The sequence below is a fragment of the Prionailurus viverrinus genome, chromosome E1 (assembly GCF_022837055.1).
Source record: "Prionailurus viverrinus isolate Anna chromosome E1, UM_Priviv_1.0, whole genome shotgun sequence".
Classification (NCBI taxonomy): Eukaryota; Metazoa; Chordata; class Mammalia; order Carnivora; family Felidae; genus Prionailurus; species Prionailurus viverrinus.
This window is the reverse complement of record NC_062574.1, coordinates 51,930,491-51,946,395: the sequence shown is the minus strand read 5'-3', so window position 1 is coordinate 51,946,395 and position 15,905 is coordinate 51,930,491. Positions and strand designations below refer to the sequence as shown.

Below are 15,905 nucleotides of genomic sequence, written 5' to 3'. Positions count from 1 at the left end.
GCCTTCACCTGTGCTTCCAGCATCCACTGTGCACGCGTGGGGGCAGGAGAGCCTAGGACGGCATCGCCAGGGTCTGCAGCGTCTTCACTCAGGCCAGACCTAGACCCCCTGCCAGGTGTCACACCTGGGTCCCGGGACGACAGCGGTGGGCGAGTCGCACCGGTGCCCTCCTCCCAGGCGGCCCGTGGGGCGACCGTGGGGGTGTCCCGGTGTGGCGTGGCAGGGCGCTCCAGAACTGAAGAGTGTGAGAGTTAGCCAGGTGGGGAGGGCCTCGTCCAGGGACCACACGTCCTCAGGGCCCGATGCGTCTGGGGGCCGTGGCTCTGCGGTAGGTGGAGTGCGCTGGAGATGGTGACGCGGGTGGCGGGAAGACACGGGCAGAGGTGGAAGGTGGCTCTGGGACGTGCCCGCCGGAGGGGATGTGGAGGCGGGTGGATTTTGCGGCAGGCAACACAAGCACCACATGCTGGCTGCCGAGCTGGGAGAGGGCAGCAGGGGGGAGATGTGAGGTGGGCCTGAAATCCGCGAGGAGGCGCGCTAGGAGGGGAGGGAGCTCACTGTCGTAGAAGGTCATTGTGGGCACAGGGCTGGGGAGCCCGATGAGGCTGGCGCTGTCATTCAGGGGACGTGCGTCCACTGGCTGTGGCCTTTGGGTGTGGAGACTGGGTGCCAGGGCCCAGGGCTCTGCTGTCCTAGCAGGAAGGGACCCGGGCTGGAGCCAGGCCTCTGGTTGGGGTGGGTGGGAAGGCACTGGAGTCATGAACTTCGGTGAGTAGCCCCGTGAGCACGGCCGGGGCTGTGTGTTTGAGGTCTGGCGTGGCCGGACCGCAAGGAAGCCAAGCCAGCCATCTTTGGTGTCCTCCGCTCTGGAGGCCCTGGAAGGGGGAGAGGGGACAGGGAGGCAGAGAAGGGGCAGCTCTCCTGCAGGGAGCTGCCGTGGGGGCTCTCAAGGCCCGTGGAGCCCCTTTCTGTCTCCGCCATCGTTCGGGGGCCATCCCAGTGCCTGGCGCTTACCCAGGAGTGCTCTCTGGGCCAGCCCTGCCTCACTCCTGCCACGTGCTCTGCGCCGGCGTCATTTGTCGAAGGATAAGTGTGTTTCGGGGGTTTTATGCATTCTCCCAAATCTCCGAGAAGGTGGCGCTGTCTGAGCCCGCGGGGCCATGCTGTCGGGACCCCGCGCCGCACCCCTTCATCCTGAGAGGGTGTCTTCTGTTTCCTTGGGGAATTGCCTTGTGCTTTCTGCATTCGGTCGGCCGGACTTTGTGATTAACCCGTCATGTGCTGCACACACATGCCAGGGTGCCGTTTTCTTTATAGTTGTCATACATAGAAGTTGCAATCGTTTCTGTTCAAAGAGTCTTTTTCGTTATAATTTCTGCCCATTTCATTGTATTTGGGAAATAATTCTTTATCCCAAAACTACGTACTTACTTATGTTTTCTCTTGGTGTTTTTATCGTTTAATTTTACATTGAGGTTCGTGATCCATTTATCCGTTATTTTTTGGTTTATTTATTGTAGTTCTCTTATACATCACATGTTTGTCAGGGTGGGAACCTTCACTCATTCAGCTGTTTGTTTGTTTGTTTATTGAGAGAGAGAGAGAGACAGAGAGAGAGAGAGAGGGAGAGAATCCCAAGCAGGTTCCGTGCTGTCGGTGCAGAGCCTGAATCAGGGCTCAATTTCATGAACCATGAGATCATGACCTGAGCAGAGATCAGGAATCAGATGCTTAACCACCCGAGCCCCCCAGATGTCCCTCATTTAGCTTTTTTAAACAAATGGTGTTTTTTTTTTTTTTTTTAATGTTTGTTTATTTTTTGAGAGAGTAAGCACGAATGGGGAAGGGGCAGAGAGAGATGGAGACACAGAACCTAAAGCAGGCTCCAGGCTCTGAGCTGTCAGCACGGAGCCCGACACAAGGCTCGAACCCACGAACTGTGAGATCATGACTTTAGCCAGAGTCAGACGTCCAACCGACTCAGCCACCCAGGCACCTTCCCAAAATGTTTTAATTACAAGAGATTACATTTGCTACCAACGTTATTTAGGAAAACTTAGCAATTAATCAAGAAATTGCCAAAAAGAGAAGAGATTCTGAACAACATACTAGCATAATGTCCAGTCTCAGAAGAAGGATTTTGTGGTACCTGGAATCTCCAAGCTAGGCTTTCATTCGAATCTGCTGTCAGGACCAGGGTCTGTGGCCACAAGGTCCCCACGAGGGGAGGAGTAGGGTTGGAGTGCGTGACCTCACGGCGCCATCGCGTTGTTGAGCGGAGATCGCCAAGTTCTGATGCAGAGATGAATTCTGCTATGGATGGACCGGGTCTCTGGCCCCCTCCACCCCTCCCAGCCGTTAGATCTTGGGCAGGTTAACTCACCTTGGTAGCCCTTCGTGTCCTCATCATGCACTGGGGACCCAGGGGTTGTGTGCACGCGGTATCTAGCCTGGACTGTAGGCTACCAGCGCCTAATACATGCCGGCGACTGGTTGTGTCTGCATCTGACAGACAGTCTGCAGGTGGTTATCAGCGAGACCGTTTCCTAGACGGTGATTCTTGGAGAAAGTTTGTTCTGAGATCTTGCCAGTTCTTTAAAGAGAAAAGCAAAATAGGAGTAAACTTAAAAAAAGGGGCGCCTGGGTGGCTCAGCCCGTTGAGGGTCTGACTCTTGATTTCGGCTCAGGTCATGATCTCTTGGTTCGTGCGTTCGGGTCCCACATCAGGCTGTGCGCTGACAGCACGGAGCCTGCCTGGGATTCTCTCTCCCTCTCTCTCTGTCCCTCTCCTGTTCGTGCTCTTCCTCTGTCTCTCAAAACCAAATAAACTTTAAAAAATAACATAAAGGGAAAAGCAATACATCAAGGATTTCATTCGCCTTTTCCAAAGCAAGATGGTGCCACCCGGTCCGTGGAGTTTGCCCTCTTCCTGGCACAAAGACAGAGATCCCCGGACTCTTCTGTGATGTCACAACTACGGTGCCGCGGTCTCTGCTCATGGTCGTTGCCGGTGGGGGGGTGCTGGGGACCTCGACCCCTGCCTCTCCCGGAGGCTCGCTCCCCTCGGACGAGGAACCGCTGACGCTTTGTTGACTGCTGACCCGGGAATTGAGAGGCCCTCCTCCCTCAGTCCGACATCTGCTGACGCCCATAAAAAGTAATTGCTTTTGAGATGCGGTAGAGGACTGGGGGCTGGCTGGCAAAGACATCAGCAGGGAGGCATGTGGGAGAGAGAGAAGTTACCTGTTTTCCCCCAGCCCCGGGGAACAGAGGGGGATGCAACACCTTTATTTTCTTGGGGAGCAGAAAGGTACAGTTGGGTAGTTAAATTTGAAAGAGAATAGCACGACACAGAAAAAGGAGAGAGGGGCATTTAACAAGAAAAATCCCTAGAGGGGGAGATTAAAGCGAACAGGTGCTGGAGGAATGTTCCTGCATATTAGAGCTTAATTAGATTTGAAGATGAATTCCAGATGGGCTAATTATGGATGAGTTGTTGCAGGTTCTTTCTTGTAGGGGCAAGCGCGTATTTTTGGAAATGGTGATTTAGTTTGATGGGGTTTGATTCCCACCTCCTACCATATCTCCTCTGTTGAGAAACCACCGCCTCTGGGGCCCCAGGACCCCGCTCAGCAGTCTCCTGTCTCCAGCTGCCCCTGTGAAGCCGGCAGGGCCACGGAAAGCTGGGCCCAACCTGACTGCTGCACAGACGAGCCCAGGGTAGCCACCTGGCACGTGGCAGGACAAGTGACTCTTCCCCGAATTCAGTAGGAAGTCACTCCGACTTCAAAGGAAGGCAGACAGACAAAGCGGTGTGTTGTTTTCGGGATCGTGTCCTTTGACGGGTGCTAATGCTCCCTGGATAGCTAGCTGGTTCAAGCTGTTTGGACCATTTTCTGGGAGAGCCGAGGGGCAGGTGCTGGCGGGCAGCTCTCTTCCATCGTGACTGGAAGGAAGGGAGGGAAAGCCTAGATAAACGGAGACGTATTGCAGATGAGAAATTTTAATTTCTAAAAAACAGGATCTGGGCCAGATGGGATCCCTGGTCTTGCCATTAGGGTGATAAGCCTGGTTCGACTTAGGAACCACCGACGTGGGTTGTCTGGAGAGAAGGTGCACACCTCTGACGTCCCCGGGAAGGTGCCCGTGTGCCGGGGTGGCCCTGCGTCATCCTGCAGGGGGAGCCCCTCCGGGGGACCTGCTTGGCTTCCCTTCAGGTTTGAGAGCTTTAATAAGTGTAAACTTTTATGTAAGGCCTCATAATTGGAAGTTATGGATATATAATTTATATATGACTCAGAGAATGATTTATATGATGTTAAGTGATGATTTAGATAGAAAATATGATCCCCTCTCACAGAATCTTTAATGAAAAGTGTTGGTTCTTATGAATTTATTTCTAGAGCTCTGTTTGAACTCAGCATGTTTGACATAAATCAGATATAATTGTCATTTTATGATTAATGAACATATGCTGGCCGTTTTTCCCCATAATTAAACTTTATGTTCTGTGCATCTGACAAAGCAGAACAAGTTTAGGCTCTGACAGATCGGTGGCGGGGGTTTTCCACGGCTGCGTATTTGTGTGTACGTGTGCTCATTTGCGTACGTATTTATTTTATTAACGTACAGGATGAAGTGGGGATTTCAGAGGAGGGTGTGAGGGGGGTCGTTAGGAGCTAGCACTCAGTCCCGAGGTTGGGGAGCGCTTGTGCGGGACAGAGAGGTGCAGGTGGGGCCTGCGGGCAGGGGCCCGGGCCGTATGTCCTGCAAGGGGCAGCGAGTGCCAGGCCTGGTGTGTGTGTGTGGGGTGGGGGGGTGCTAGAAAACGCTCTCCCAGTGGAGACTCCCTGTTAACCAAGAACACGGCTGCTCCTTCATGTTGTGGCCATCATAACAGAGGCAGATGCGGGACAAAAACATGCACATCTTCCTCTCCTTTTTACATGCTCCACAAGAATTGTGGCCATTGACCAGGTAAGACAAGCCTGTGAGAGGCCAGCCGTGTCACTGGTCAGCAAACCCTTGCTCACACCTCTCGCTTTTGTTTCCCGTTTCAGGACATAGACAAGTTTGGCAATGAGATCACCCAGCTGGCCCGGCCCCTTCCCGTGGAGTATCTGATCATAGACGTAAGTGTGCGTCGTCCACCCCCATCCCCCCCCCGCCCCGGGCTGCTGGGTGAGGCTGCGTTCAGTGGCGGCTGCGGCGTGGACAGTCGCTCCTCTATCTGGCCCAGGACAGCCACCCAGAAAGCGTGTGAATCCCTGAGCTCCTGTCATCCCCGAAAAGCTGGTGACTTTATGGGGGTTTTCTTCTAGCTTGTTTTTTTACTTCCTTAAAAACAACTTAGGGTTTACCTCTCCCTGACAAAAATGCAACCCTGGACCAGCGACCTGGCCAGGCGGCCTCTGGAGATCAGCCAGCCAGCCCGGCGTGGCTCTGTGCTCGGTGTGCTCGGTGCTGTGCTGGTGACGGTGCGGCTGCCAGGCCGGGCTCGCGGTGGGCCGCCTCACCTGAGTCAGTCCCGGGGGCACACGGCTGTGACTGTCCTCGGGTGAGTCGGCGGGTGCTCTCCTGGGCAGAGCTCCAGGAGCCAAGGAGGCAGCCGGCTCCACCATCCAGGCTCCGCTCCTGGCGGGAGGTGTGGCCCCCGGCCAGAGCGCCACAGAGGGCTCCAGTGCCCGAGGCATCTGTAGCAGCCAGCTCCGTCCCAAGGGGATGGGCAGCGGCTCGTTTCCTGACTGCTTCCGGCCAGGATCTCTTCGGCCGTGTTTGGACTCAGGAAGGGCATGTAAAATATCATTGCATTTGGAGCAGCAGGTCCCCGTGAGCCAAGCCCACCGGTGCTCCATTCCAATTGACAGCTCCCGAGAACATATTTATTACCTAGGCCGTAAAGGCATCTGTTTGTTAGACTACCTAGGGTGTAATTAAGATGAAAACAGATTGATGGAACATACACTTAGGAGGGGTCGGCATGATTTAAAGCCAGCTTTCTGAGGTCTCCCCTCCCCGTGGCCTCCCCACCCCTTTCCTTTTAGAAAAGAACCGAGTTCTTGCTTAGTGTGCGGTGTCAGTGAGCTTGCTTGTAAGGGAACATTGCGCCCTGAGACACCTGAGCTCTCTGTTCTTGTGGAGGGAGGCTGGAACAGTCCCTTGAGAGCAGGTGTCCAGACCAGACGGCCATCTCCAGCCCCACGCCCGACCAGGCTTGTCTGATGTCCTCAAACCTCGTGACCGGGCCACTAATGTCACGCAAGAGGAGGGATGGGCCTCGCTACCCGGAATGCCGTGGATGTGCTGTGGAGGCGGCCGGGCATTGGCCAGATGACCTGAAGCTGGCTGGGTGGGGGGCACTGAAACAGGAGACGAGGTGCTGGGCTCACCGCACCCCTCTCCGGTGTCTGAGATATTCACAGACCGCCTAGGGCACTTTGGTTCGGCCGTGCTCTAAGGGGAGGTTGCGAGTCCAGCACAGACATCTCTTAATTCCACATCTGTGGCCTGGGAGCTGCCCTGTTGTGCTGGTCCACCACTGTCTCTGCCTCCCGAAGGGAGAGCACTGCACAGTCCACAGACCTTTGTCTCTGCAGCAAGGACAGAGGCTGAGACTAATAATGCAGGCTTGCGTGTCTGAACCTTGGTGACTGTAGGCACTCGGGGCTGTCTTTGTCTTGCAGAGGGACAGAGCGAGGCCTAGGATCTGTCCGCAGCTGACAGGCCGCACAGCCAGTACGTGGCCCCGGGGCTGGAGTCCACACGGCTGCATGCTCTCGTCAGTAAAAGATGAGTGGGCTGGGTGCCAGCCTGGCTCAGTCGGTAGAGTGTGTGGCTCTTAACCTTAGGGTTGTGAGTTTAAGCCTCACATTGGGTGCTGAGATTACGTAAAAATAACATCTTTAAATGGGGCGCCTGGGTGGCTCAGCCGGTTAAGCATCCAACTTCGGTTTAGGTCATGATGTCGAGGTTCGTCAGTTCGAGCCCCGCGTCGGGCTCGCTGCTGTCAGCGCAGAGCTGACTTCAGATCCCTCGTCCCCCTCTCTCTGTGCCCCTCACCTGCTTTCATGCACGTCCTCTCTCTCTCAAAAATAAACATTTAGGGGCGCCTGGGTGGCGCAGTCGGTTGAGCATCCGACTTCAGCCAGGTCACGATCTCACGGTCCGTGAGTTCGAGCCCCGCATCGGGCTCTGGGCTGACGGCTCAGAGCCTGGAGCCTGTTTCAGATTCTGTGTCTCCCTCTCTCTCTGCCCCTCCCCCGTTCATGCTCTGTCTCTCTCTGTCCCAAAAATAAATAAACGTTGAAAAAAAAAAATTTTTTTTTTTAAATAAACATTTAAAAGTAAACAAAAATAAAAGTAAAAATCAACAAATTGTTCAGTTGGGGTGCCTGGGCGGCTCACACGGTTGAGCGTCTGACTCTGGATTTTGGCTCGCGTCACAGCTGCATGGTCATGAGATGGAACCCCACAGCGAGGAGTGGAGCCTGCTTGGGACTCTCTCCCTCTCTCTCCTTTCTCTGCCCCTCCCCTGCTGGCTCGCGCTCTTTCTTTCCTAAAATAAATTCATAAACTTTAAAAAATTGTTTTAAAAAGTAAAATAAAATCTTCAAGACCGTCAGGGCTCTGGTCTCAGATGCTGCCGCCGGCTCAGCTCGTCCTTGAGCCTGCTGGCACAATCACGGCACATCCCGGGCCAGCCCCAGAGAGCCCGCTGCCTTCGCCGATGCAGAAAACAGACCAGAACAACACTTTCCTCCTCGAGAAACAGTCCCGAAGGAACCAGAATAGCTGCTCTGAACCTGGACGAGGTGTAATCCGCTGCCGCTGGTGTCACGTTGCAGAGGAAAAGCTGCGTCAGCCACAATGTGGCACTTTGGGGCGGGGGGAGCATCTGCCCAGAGGAGTGAAAACTATTTGTATCGATTGTTGCACATTTACCACTGTCCTGTAGTGTCTGTCGATTGTGTGCTGGATTTAAAATGCTCTCTGTTGTTCGGAAAGCACGTCTGAGCCAAATGAAGAGTTTAGGTTCCCCCCTGGACACACGTTCTTGACTCCAGCCCGTCTGAGGGGGAGCGGGATCGCCGTGCGCCGCGCCTCAGGGCTGAGCGGCGGCTCCCTTGCGGCCTGGACGTGTCCTGACCCCCTGCAGTGGTGCCGCGGGCTCTCTGGAGGTCACTGCGCCTCTCAGACCGTCGCGGGCTGCCCCCGAGAGTTCTCCCGGCCTCGTCCGTTGTGCTCCCACGGCGCACCCTCTGGCTTATCGTCGGCTTACAGAAACCGGCCACAAATGGCATGATCCTAGAAATCGTCAAAAACGATTCTGCGGTTCGCTTCCCAGAGTCCTAAGCATCAGGGGTTTCACTGAGGCGTGTCGTTAGCGGGTAACCGCTGCGTCCAGCGTGGAGCAGTCGGGCCTCCGCGGCCGTGAGGGACTCGGGGCTCGGGGAGGGCGTCGTGATCGGCGCTGCTTGTGGCCCCTGAGGGCCGCCCTCACCCGCTGGCACACGAGTGATCGTGGCTTTGTGTTTTTGTTCATTAGATCACAACAACTTTCCCCAAGGATCCAGTTTATACTTTTTCTATCTCGCAAAATCCGTTTCCTATTGAGAACCGGGACGTGTTGGGTGAGACACAGGTAAGCTCTTTTCTTTACAGACATGATTTAAAGTAACTGCCGCTTGTTTATCTGGTGTCAGTGTCGTTTTCCCAGAAAGTACCAAGCTTTTACACTCTGGCGATTGATTCTTACGGCAAAACCACAAGCTGGGACTTTTTTCGAGACACCGAAAAAAGGTCACCGTGACACCCTCTCTGGAGTGGGGTTGATGAATCCCCACAAAGGCAAATCCTCGGAGGCCCCAGGCCTGTGGACCTGCTGGAAGAGCCGTGGTCGGCTGACTTCTTTTTTTCCCCAGATCTATTCATCACTTGTGTCCTCTCCCAACAACTTTTGTGTCATTTGTTTGTTGACCAGCGTCCCGTCTTTGTGGAGATGTCTCTCTTTGCTCTGTCGTCCTGCCGCGTGGGCCTCGGGCGGCCCGGCCGCCTGGGCTTCCCGCCACGTCCTGCGCGGTGGCCCCTCCTCTGAGGCACGGCGGAGGCCGTGCAGAATTGCTGAGGCTGCCTCGTGCCGCCACACGGATGGTCCAGGACACGTGTGTTCCTAGGTGCATCTGTCTGTGCCGGGACCCGGGCCGCTTGTAGCGGCGCAGAGCCACTTACCGGGTGGCTCTCTTGAGCTGCTTTGAGTTTTGCCGGCGGCGCAGCGCCTCTTAGTCCCCCCAGCTCGCACACATGGTTATTCCCCGTTTCAGTCACGCTGCCCCAGTCAGCAGCGCGGCTGCATCAGCAGCGCGGCTGCACAGGGAGCACGGACCAGTCGTCTCGCCCCGGAGTGGCCCTTCCCGCAGCCCGCTCCACCTGGACGTGCCTTTTTTTGAACGCGTCTCCCAGCTGGGTCGGCTTTGTAAACGTGCTCCCCTGCACGTCCCTCGACGCGTCACGGGTGCCGAGGGCCACAGCCTGTGCCGCGGCCACGTGCATCCCTATGCCTGGGCCCCCGTCGGCTGTAGAACGAGACGGGGAGGTGTGTGTCCGCACCCTGCATTTGGCCGTGGCCCAGGCGGAGACGGACAGCTGTCTGGGCCGTGGGGTGGCCACAGCATGCCCCCCGTTCACTGCGTCCTTCTGCCTCGCCACTCTAGGACTTCCACAGTCTGGCCACCTACCTGTCCCAGAATACTTCCTCCGTGTTCCTGGACACCATCTCGGATTTCCATCTCCTGCTCTTTCTGGTCACCAACGAAGTCATGCCTCTGCAGGTACGGGCCCGGCCTGTGTGTGCGCGCCCACCGAGCGCCTGGCTTTGTGGTCCTCGGGCGGGATTGGCTACAAAGAGACGCCGCTTTTCCTCTCAAGCCAGAGCGTGGCTGGGAAGCCGGGTCGCAGTCCCCCTTAGGTCCTGCGGGCGGCGGCTTTTCACCAGGGGCTTGCCGGTAGAATGACGGGTTTTTGACACGAAGCATTTGCACTGAAACAACTTGTTTTAAGTGCCTGCCGCCCCCCCCCCCCCCCCCCCCCGTGATGGAGGACAGCTTCGTTTGTTACAATCCCGTGGGAGGCAGACAATAGTGAGCTCCGTGTCCTCTAGCGTGCAGCTTTAGAGATCAACCATTTACGTAATTTCTGTCCTAACGGTTTTGGGATCCTAGCCTCTGCTTCTTACTGATCTCTCGCCTCCTCCTGAATCAGCTTTGGTTTTATCGCCTAGGCCCAGAAGGTTGGCCAGCGTCCAGACCCTGAGTGCACAGCTGCATAGTTGGCATTTTTAAGGCATGCCGTCAGGGAGAAGAGGGCGTCTGTCACCGACACTGGCTGCCATCTGAGCATTGCGGGGGTGGGGGGCGGTAGGCGGTGGTCAGTGGGTCCAGCCAGGAGGCCCCTACTTATTTTGTGCCTTCTTTCTGTCGGAGACCCAAGGAAACACCAGAGAGAGGGGGACGAGTTTCTTTCTGAGCCACTGACTCAACACATTCCCTGCAGGTGACAGAGAGGAGAGAAGATGCCCCTCCCTCCCCACTGTTCTCCTATGTCAGGTGGCCTATAGCCGTTCTTGGGTCCTGCTGGGTTTATCTTGTGTCTGTATTTTGTCCCCGAAGTGTCCACTTCTGGTATTTGATATCAGGCACCCCGAGACTCCCCACTGGCTTTCTTTGCCTGCCTTGTTAAACCCAGAGAGTGGCGCCCCCCCCCCCCCCCCGGCCCCAAGCGTAGCCACTGCCGATCCGGTTGGACAGGTGACGAAAGCCTGGGCTCTTCACACCACGGCCTCCTCGCCAGTAAACACGTACTGTTTGGCGGTCACCTGCTGGAAAACATTTTTCCGGGGAGCTTCTGAGAGCCCCTAAAGCTTTCTTATAGATTCTCAACGTATAAACTATTTTAATTCTCTGCACGTTGACCCTGGAGGCCTGGGATCTAGAGAGCATTTTTACAGACTTGGTTGAGAAGGTAGAGAGCCTCCAGGGAGAAGCGTGAGGGTGGAGGGTGGACCCCACGACCACAGGCGCTTGTCTGTGCATCCGGGCCCTCAGGGAAAGGAATGTGAGCTTCAGTGTCCGGTGGCTGAGAGCGCTGGTTGGCTTAGGACAGAGAGCAGCACGTTAGGGCTATTTGGGAAGAACTTTAATTTTAGCACTAAAATTCAGCATGTAGATGTATAGACCTAGGTGTGTGGTATTATGTTTCATGGTGACGGCCTGTGAGGTTTTTTACATTCCCTTTGAGGAGCGTCTCGATGTTTCCCGACGCACGGTTAATAAGAAGCCGCTTATTAAGCGGAGTGTGCCCACCATAGGCAAAGCCAGTTGGAGCCTTCGGTTTTGGGTTCTTGCAGGACAGCATCAGCTTGTTGCTGGAGGCTGTGAGGACCAGAAATGAGGAGCTCGCGCAGACGTGGAAGAAGTCTGAACAGTGGGCCACCATCGAGCAGCTCTGCAGTAAGTGTCCTCCCTTTCTCCTCGGTCCCGGGGGTCCTGCTCTCATACTCCTAGCGCTGGAGCCCAGGCAAAGCTGCTTATGTCCCGGGAGCCCGACCCCCCGGTGCGCCCCGACGGGTGTCATGGGCCATCACACGAGCACGGCCCTTCTCGTTGCTGTGACGTGCGTGCTGTAAAGGTCACTCAGATCGTTGGGATGCGGTTCCGTGCACGCACCCGCATGTGTACGGGGGATCTGCTAAGCGTCCAGCGTCTTAGGAGCCATTCGGAAGCCCTTATTTTAGATAAACAGAAACCTCACATTCACGTAAGTGCCGAAAGGCCCGAAACCTTTGGTCTCAGCCTTTTCTTTCTCCCCTTCTTTCTGCTGGTCCTCCGAACTTTCTCGATGGATAAGGAGGGAAAGTGTTCCGAAGAGAATGTGGGGATCTGTGTCTCGGAACCTGACTCGGCACGCTGCCCAGGGAGAGCTTTCCGTCTGTGGTTCCTTCCGGGCAGGTGCTACGCTGTGGCCGACCCGTCTGGCCGAGCACTGAGAGTGGTGGCCGCGGTGCAGCCCTTTGCCCTGTGGCTTTGAGAAGCTCTGGAATGCCCTCTTCACACGGCTTGGCAAGTCCACATGGGGGGCGTCTGTAGCGTTTGCTCAGTGCAGTGGGTAGATCTCATAGCCAGTGGAGTCTCCGCTGTGAGGGCACTCAGGTGGAGAGTTCTCGTTCTCTCTTGATGCTAAGGTCCCCGGGGGATCGGGGGCCCGAAGGGCCTAGTATTTGTTGTGCTGCGCTGCTCGTCAGGTTTTTTCCTGTACGATTCTGACGGACCAGTAACGCGGCCGGCTCCACGTGCCTTTACTTTTGCCCTGGCGTTCTGAAACACTGCTCGCGTATTCTGAGGCAGAGGACAAGGTCTCCCCACCAAATTCCCGAAAACGTAGGCCTGCAGCCTCGTGTCCTCGGGAGAACGGCGGTCTGGTGCCAGCCAGCGGCACTCAGCCCCTGGTGCAAGTCTCTGGTACCCGTGGCCCCCACGCCGGCACCGTGCCGTTTGAATCCTTCACACGGGAATGCGGATGGCAACAGCTTGAATATTCCGGGGCCCTCAGCGTCAGCCCAGGAGTGCCCAGAGAGACTGGGCACTGGGTTGACCAGCACAGCACGGGGAACAGTCAGGGATGTTGTGATAACGTGGGGGGAGCACTGGGTAACGTACGGGACCGCCGAGTCACCGTGTTGGGCACCCAAACTAATAGAAAGTTGTACGTCACCCATACTCGAATTTAAAAACACAACAACCGGGCGAGACATTTCACAAAAAGAGGTAACGGCGACGGTCACCATCGTTAGTCGTCAGGGAAACGCAAAGTGCAATAAACAAGAGACCGTTACCCATTCGGCAGAGTGGCTGAGACGAGAAACTGGCAGTGTTACGTGCTCGCGAGTTCGCCCACGCTGGTGAGGACAGGAAAGCCGTCTGGCCGTGTTTTGTAAACGGTCACTTCCTCTGGGATCCGGCGAGCCTGCTCCTAGGTTTTCACCCGAGACGTGAAAACACAGGCCCACGCGGAGGTGCGTGCAAGCATGTTGATGGCAGCTTTGTTGATAACGGCTCGGAACTGTCAACGACCCAGATGGCCATCACCAGGGAAGTGGGTAGCCAGCACCGGTGTTCTCACAAAGAGCCCACACGCAGCAGGAGGAAGGAGGGCGCCATGGACACGGCACACGAGGAGGGTGGCGGTGGGGTAGAGTTGGTCACGGGTGACGGCTTCGGGTTCTGCGGGCAACGGTGTCGTGTATTTAGGGGTTCTGTGTGCAAGCAGGGGACTCGCAGCGGGGGTCCTGGCACCCAGGCCGTCCCTACCTGTAGTGCTTTCTTTGCGAGCCCCCATTTGCTCTGGGGGTGGTGCAGGAGAGCTCTGGGGCGGGTGGGGCGTCCCTCCACGCCCCACCCGCTACCGACGAACCACGACGAGTGGCCGTTTCTCTCCCCCCACAGGCACGGTCGGAGTGCAGCTTCCAGGCCTCCAGGAGTATGGAGCCGTGGGCGGCTCCACGCACGCTGCCACGGCCGCCATGTGGGCCTGTCAGCACTGCACCTTCATGAACCAGCCGGGCACCGGCCACTGCGAGATGTGTAGCCTCCCTAGGACCTAGGGCCCCCGGCCCCTGCTGGCAGGACTCGGCCCACCGCAGCCTCTCTCTGCAGCCGGGATCATTGCAACCGTCGCCCCGCGGTGGGCAGCCCTGAAGGGTGGGGCAGGGGGGCTGCCCTGGGGTCTCTGACCCACGAAGCTTCTCAGCACCAGGCTTCCGTGGAGGGAGAGCCAGCCTGGCGCTCTGCGGGCCGGCAGCAGCCTCCTAGCGGAGCGGCATGGTGGTCCCCCCCCCCCCCCCAGACGCCCCACGCCGGCCTCCGAGGTGGTGGAAGGCCCCGGGCGCCTCGGAATCGTCACCTGGGGTTGGGAGGGACGCCGAGGCCTTACTGCCACCATCCAGCTTTCTCTTCCCTTCCCTTTGGATGCTTTTTGTTCTTGCCCCTCCCGTGGTTCCAGTTGGGAGTTTTTGGTGGCCGCCGTACCTGTCGCTCTGGGCAGACCCTGCCCGTGAGGCCTCTTCCTCCCCTGCCAGCAGCCGCCGTCTGGCGGAACGTGAGCAGGACCGGGCTCGCCAACCCACCGTTTGCTTGATCTGCGGCTTAGTTTGCTGCCCACTCTTCTCGCTCTCACCAGACATCCAGGTGGGGCTTTTTAAAGTCTGCGTTGGTTGTAATAACAGTTATCAGTAATTTCTGCCCGGAAGACTTTTATTTATTTCTTTTTAAGGTAAAAACAACATAAAAGGGGAGTGAGAGAGACTAGTTTCCACTTCCTGCCCTCCCATACCGAGTCCCTGGGAGCGGGCACAGGGTGGGCACAGGGTGGGCGAGGGTGGACGGGAACCCACAGTCAGTTCTTGGAAGTAAACCTCAGTGCCTGAGACTCTTCTGCCAAGCCACACAGCCGCCACAGCTGCGGACTCAGTGGACCAGCAGGAGGGGCGGTGGCTCCGCCGAGGATCGCCTCCCCCCACCCCACCCCGCCCCCTCCCCGAGGCCTCGGACCAGGCCTGCGTGGGGCAAGCTGGGTTGTCCAGGACCCGCTTTGCCCTGTACACCGTTCCCTCCCACCGCCCTGCCGGCCCCCAGCCGCCCGCGTGGTGTGTGGCCGCTGAGGCAGGCCTGCGTGAGAGAGCAGGGGCCCGCCTGTAGGGAGGGCCGCTGCCAGGGGTCGAGGTCAGACCTTGCACGTGTGCTCTGGGGTCCCCGGGGACTTGTGGGCGGCACCCTGATGCCTCTTTGCCTTAATGCCGGCCACGTCTCTTCGCTGCACGATGCCCACGAGAGGCCGGCCCGGACGCAGACCGTGCTGAGGACTTCATGTCTCTGCCCCGGGGGTGGGAGGCGGGCCTGTGTGACCCTCCCTTACCCGTAGCACTGGGGACAGAGAGCCCCGTTCTCTGCGTGTTGGCTGCTTTTGTGGCAAGGGCTGTGCCCGGAACCTCCGAGTCCGCCGGGCATGGGGCACACGAGACTTGTCTGCTCTCCAGGCCAGGGGCCAGCTGGGGTGGGTCTGGCCTCAGAGCCATCGGTTGGGGGTGGGGGGTGGCGGGAGAGGTGCGGAGCGGCCGGCCTGAACCACAGAGTCCCCGCCAGCGTGGCCCCGTGTCGTCTGGCCGCTGTGATCCGACGCGAGGCTGCGGGGGACCCTGTGCTCGGCCTGTGTGTCTCCCGGGCCCGCCCCCGCCGGTTCTCCTGGTGTCGCCTTCACCCACCTGCTGCTCTCCGTCTCTCTTCAGCCAACAGTCTCCTCACTCTGAAGTTCTGGCAGATGCAGAACTCGTTTCCTTCTGTCTCTGAGCTGAAGGAAAAGTGATTTCTCTGCTTCTGGTTTCAAGTCACTCTTTGTTCAGTAACGCACTTTCCTTCATCGTCCAAATAGACTCAGCTCAGCATGCGGGTGGCGGGGGCGCCCTGCCAGAGGCCTTGGCCGTGGGCAGTGCAGCCACCTCCTCTTGCCCGGGGGAGGGTCCCCCGGCCCCGCCTGCATCCTCCCTGCCCTTGTGCGCACACACCCTCTCTCGTCACCAGGCGAGGGGTGACCGCGTGCTCCCCCGCCCAGGTGCACACGGCTGGCCGCCCCGGCCTCCTCTGACTGGTCCGCTCCTGGTGCTCACGCTCCAGCTCCGCTTGGGGCTTACAGGTGGGCGTCAGTTGGGTTTGCGTTAGCGTTACCTGGACTCCGGCCCTGCCGGGAAACCAATAAAACGCCTGAAGCGACTCTTGGGCTCCCCATTTGTCATCCCGGGCCCCGAGGCCTCTCCCTGCGCGTCGAGCTTCTGTCTGCAGGTTGTGTCGGAGTCTGCTTCC

At 57.6% G+C, this 15,905-nt stretch overlaps 1 protein-coding gene across 3 annotated transcripts in view; it reads left to right on the top strand.

The window, feature by feature from the left end:
- The window catches only part of NPLOC4 (NPL4 homolog, ubiquitin recognition factor), a 61,737-nt gene extending 45,921 nt beyond the window's left edge, over positions 1-15,816 (top strand). For 2 of the 3 annotated variants that reach the window (XM_047833948.1, XM_047833946.1), the window contains exons 13-17: positions 5,061-5,132; positions 8,546-8,641; positions 9,711-9,827; positions 11,402-11,504; positions 13,497-15,816. In XM_047833948.1, the coding sequence (XP_047689904.1) occupies positions 5,061-5,132; positions 8,546-8,641; positions 9,711-9,827; positions 11,402-11,504; positions 13,497-13,654 (546 nt within the window). In that variant the 3' untranslated portion in view covers positions 13,655-15,816. The other variant, XM_047833947.1, reaches the window with a different exon arrangement.
- Positions 15,817-15,905: the final 89 nt, after the last annotated feature.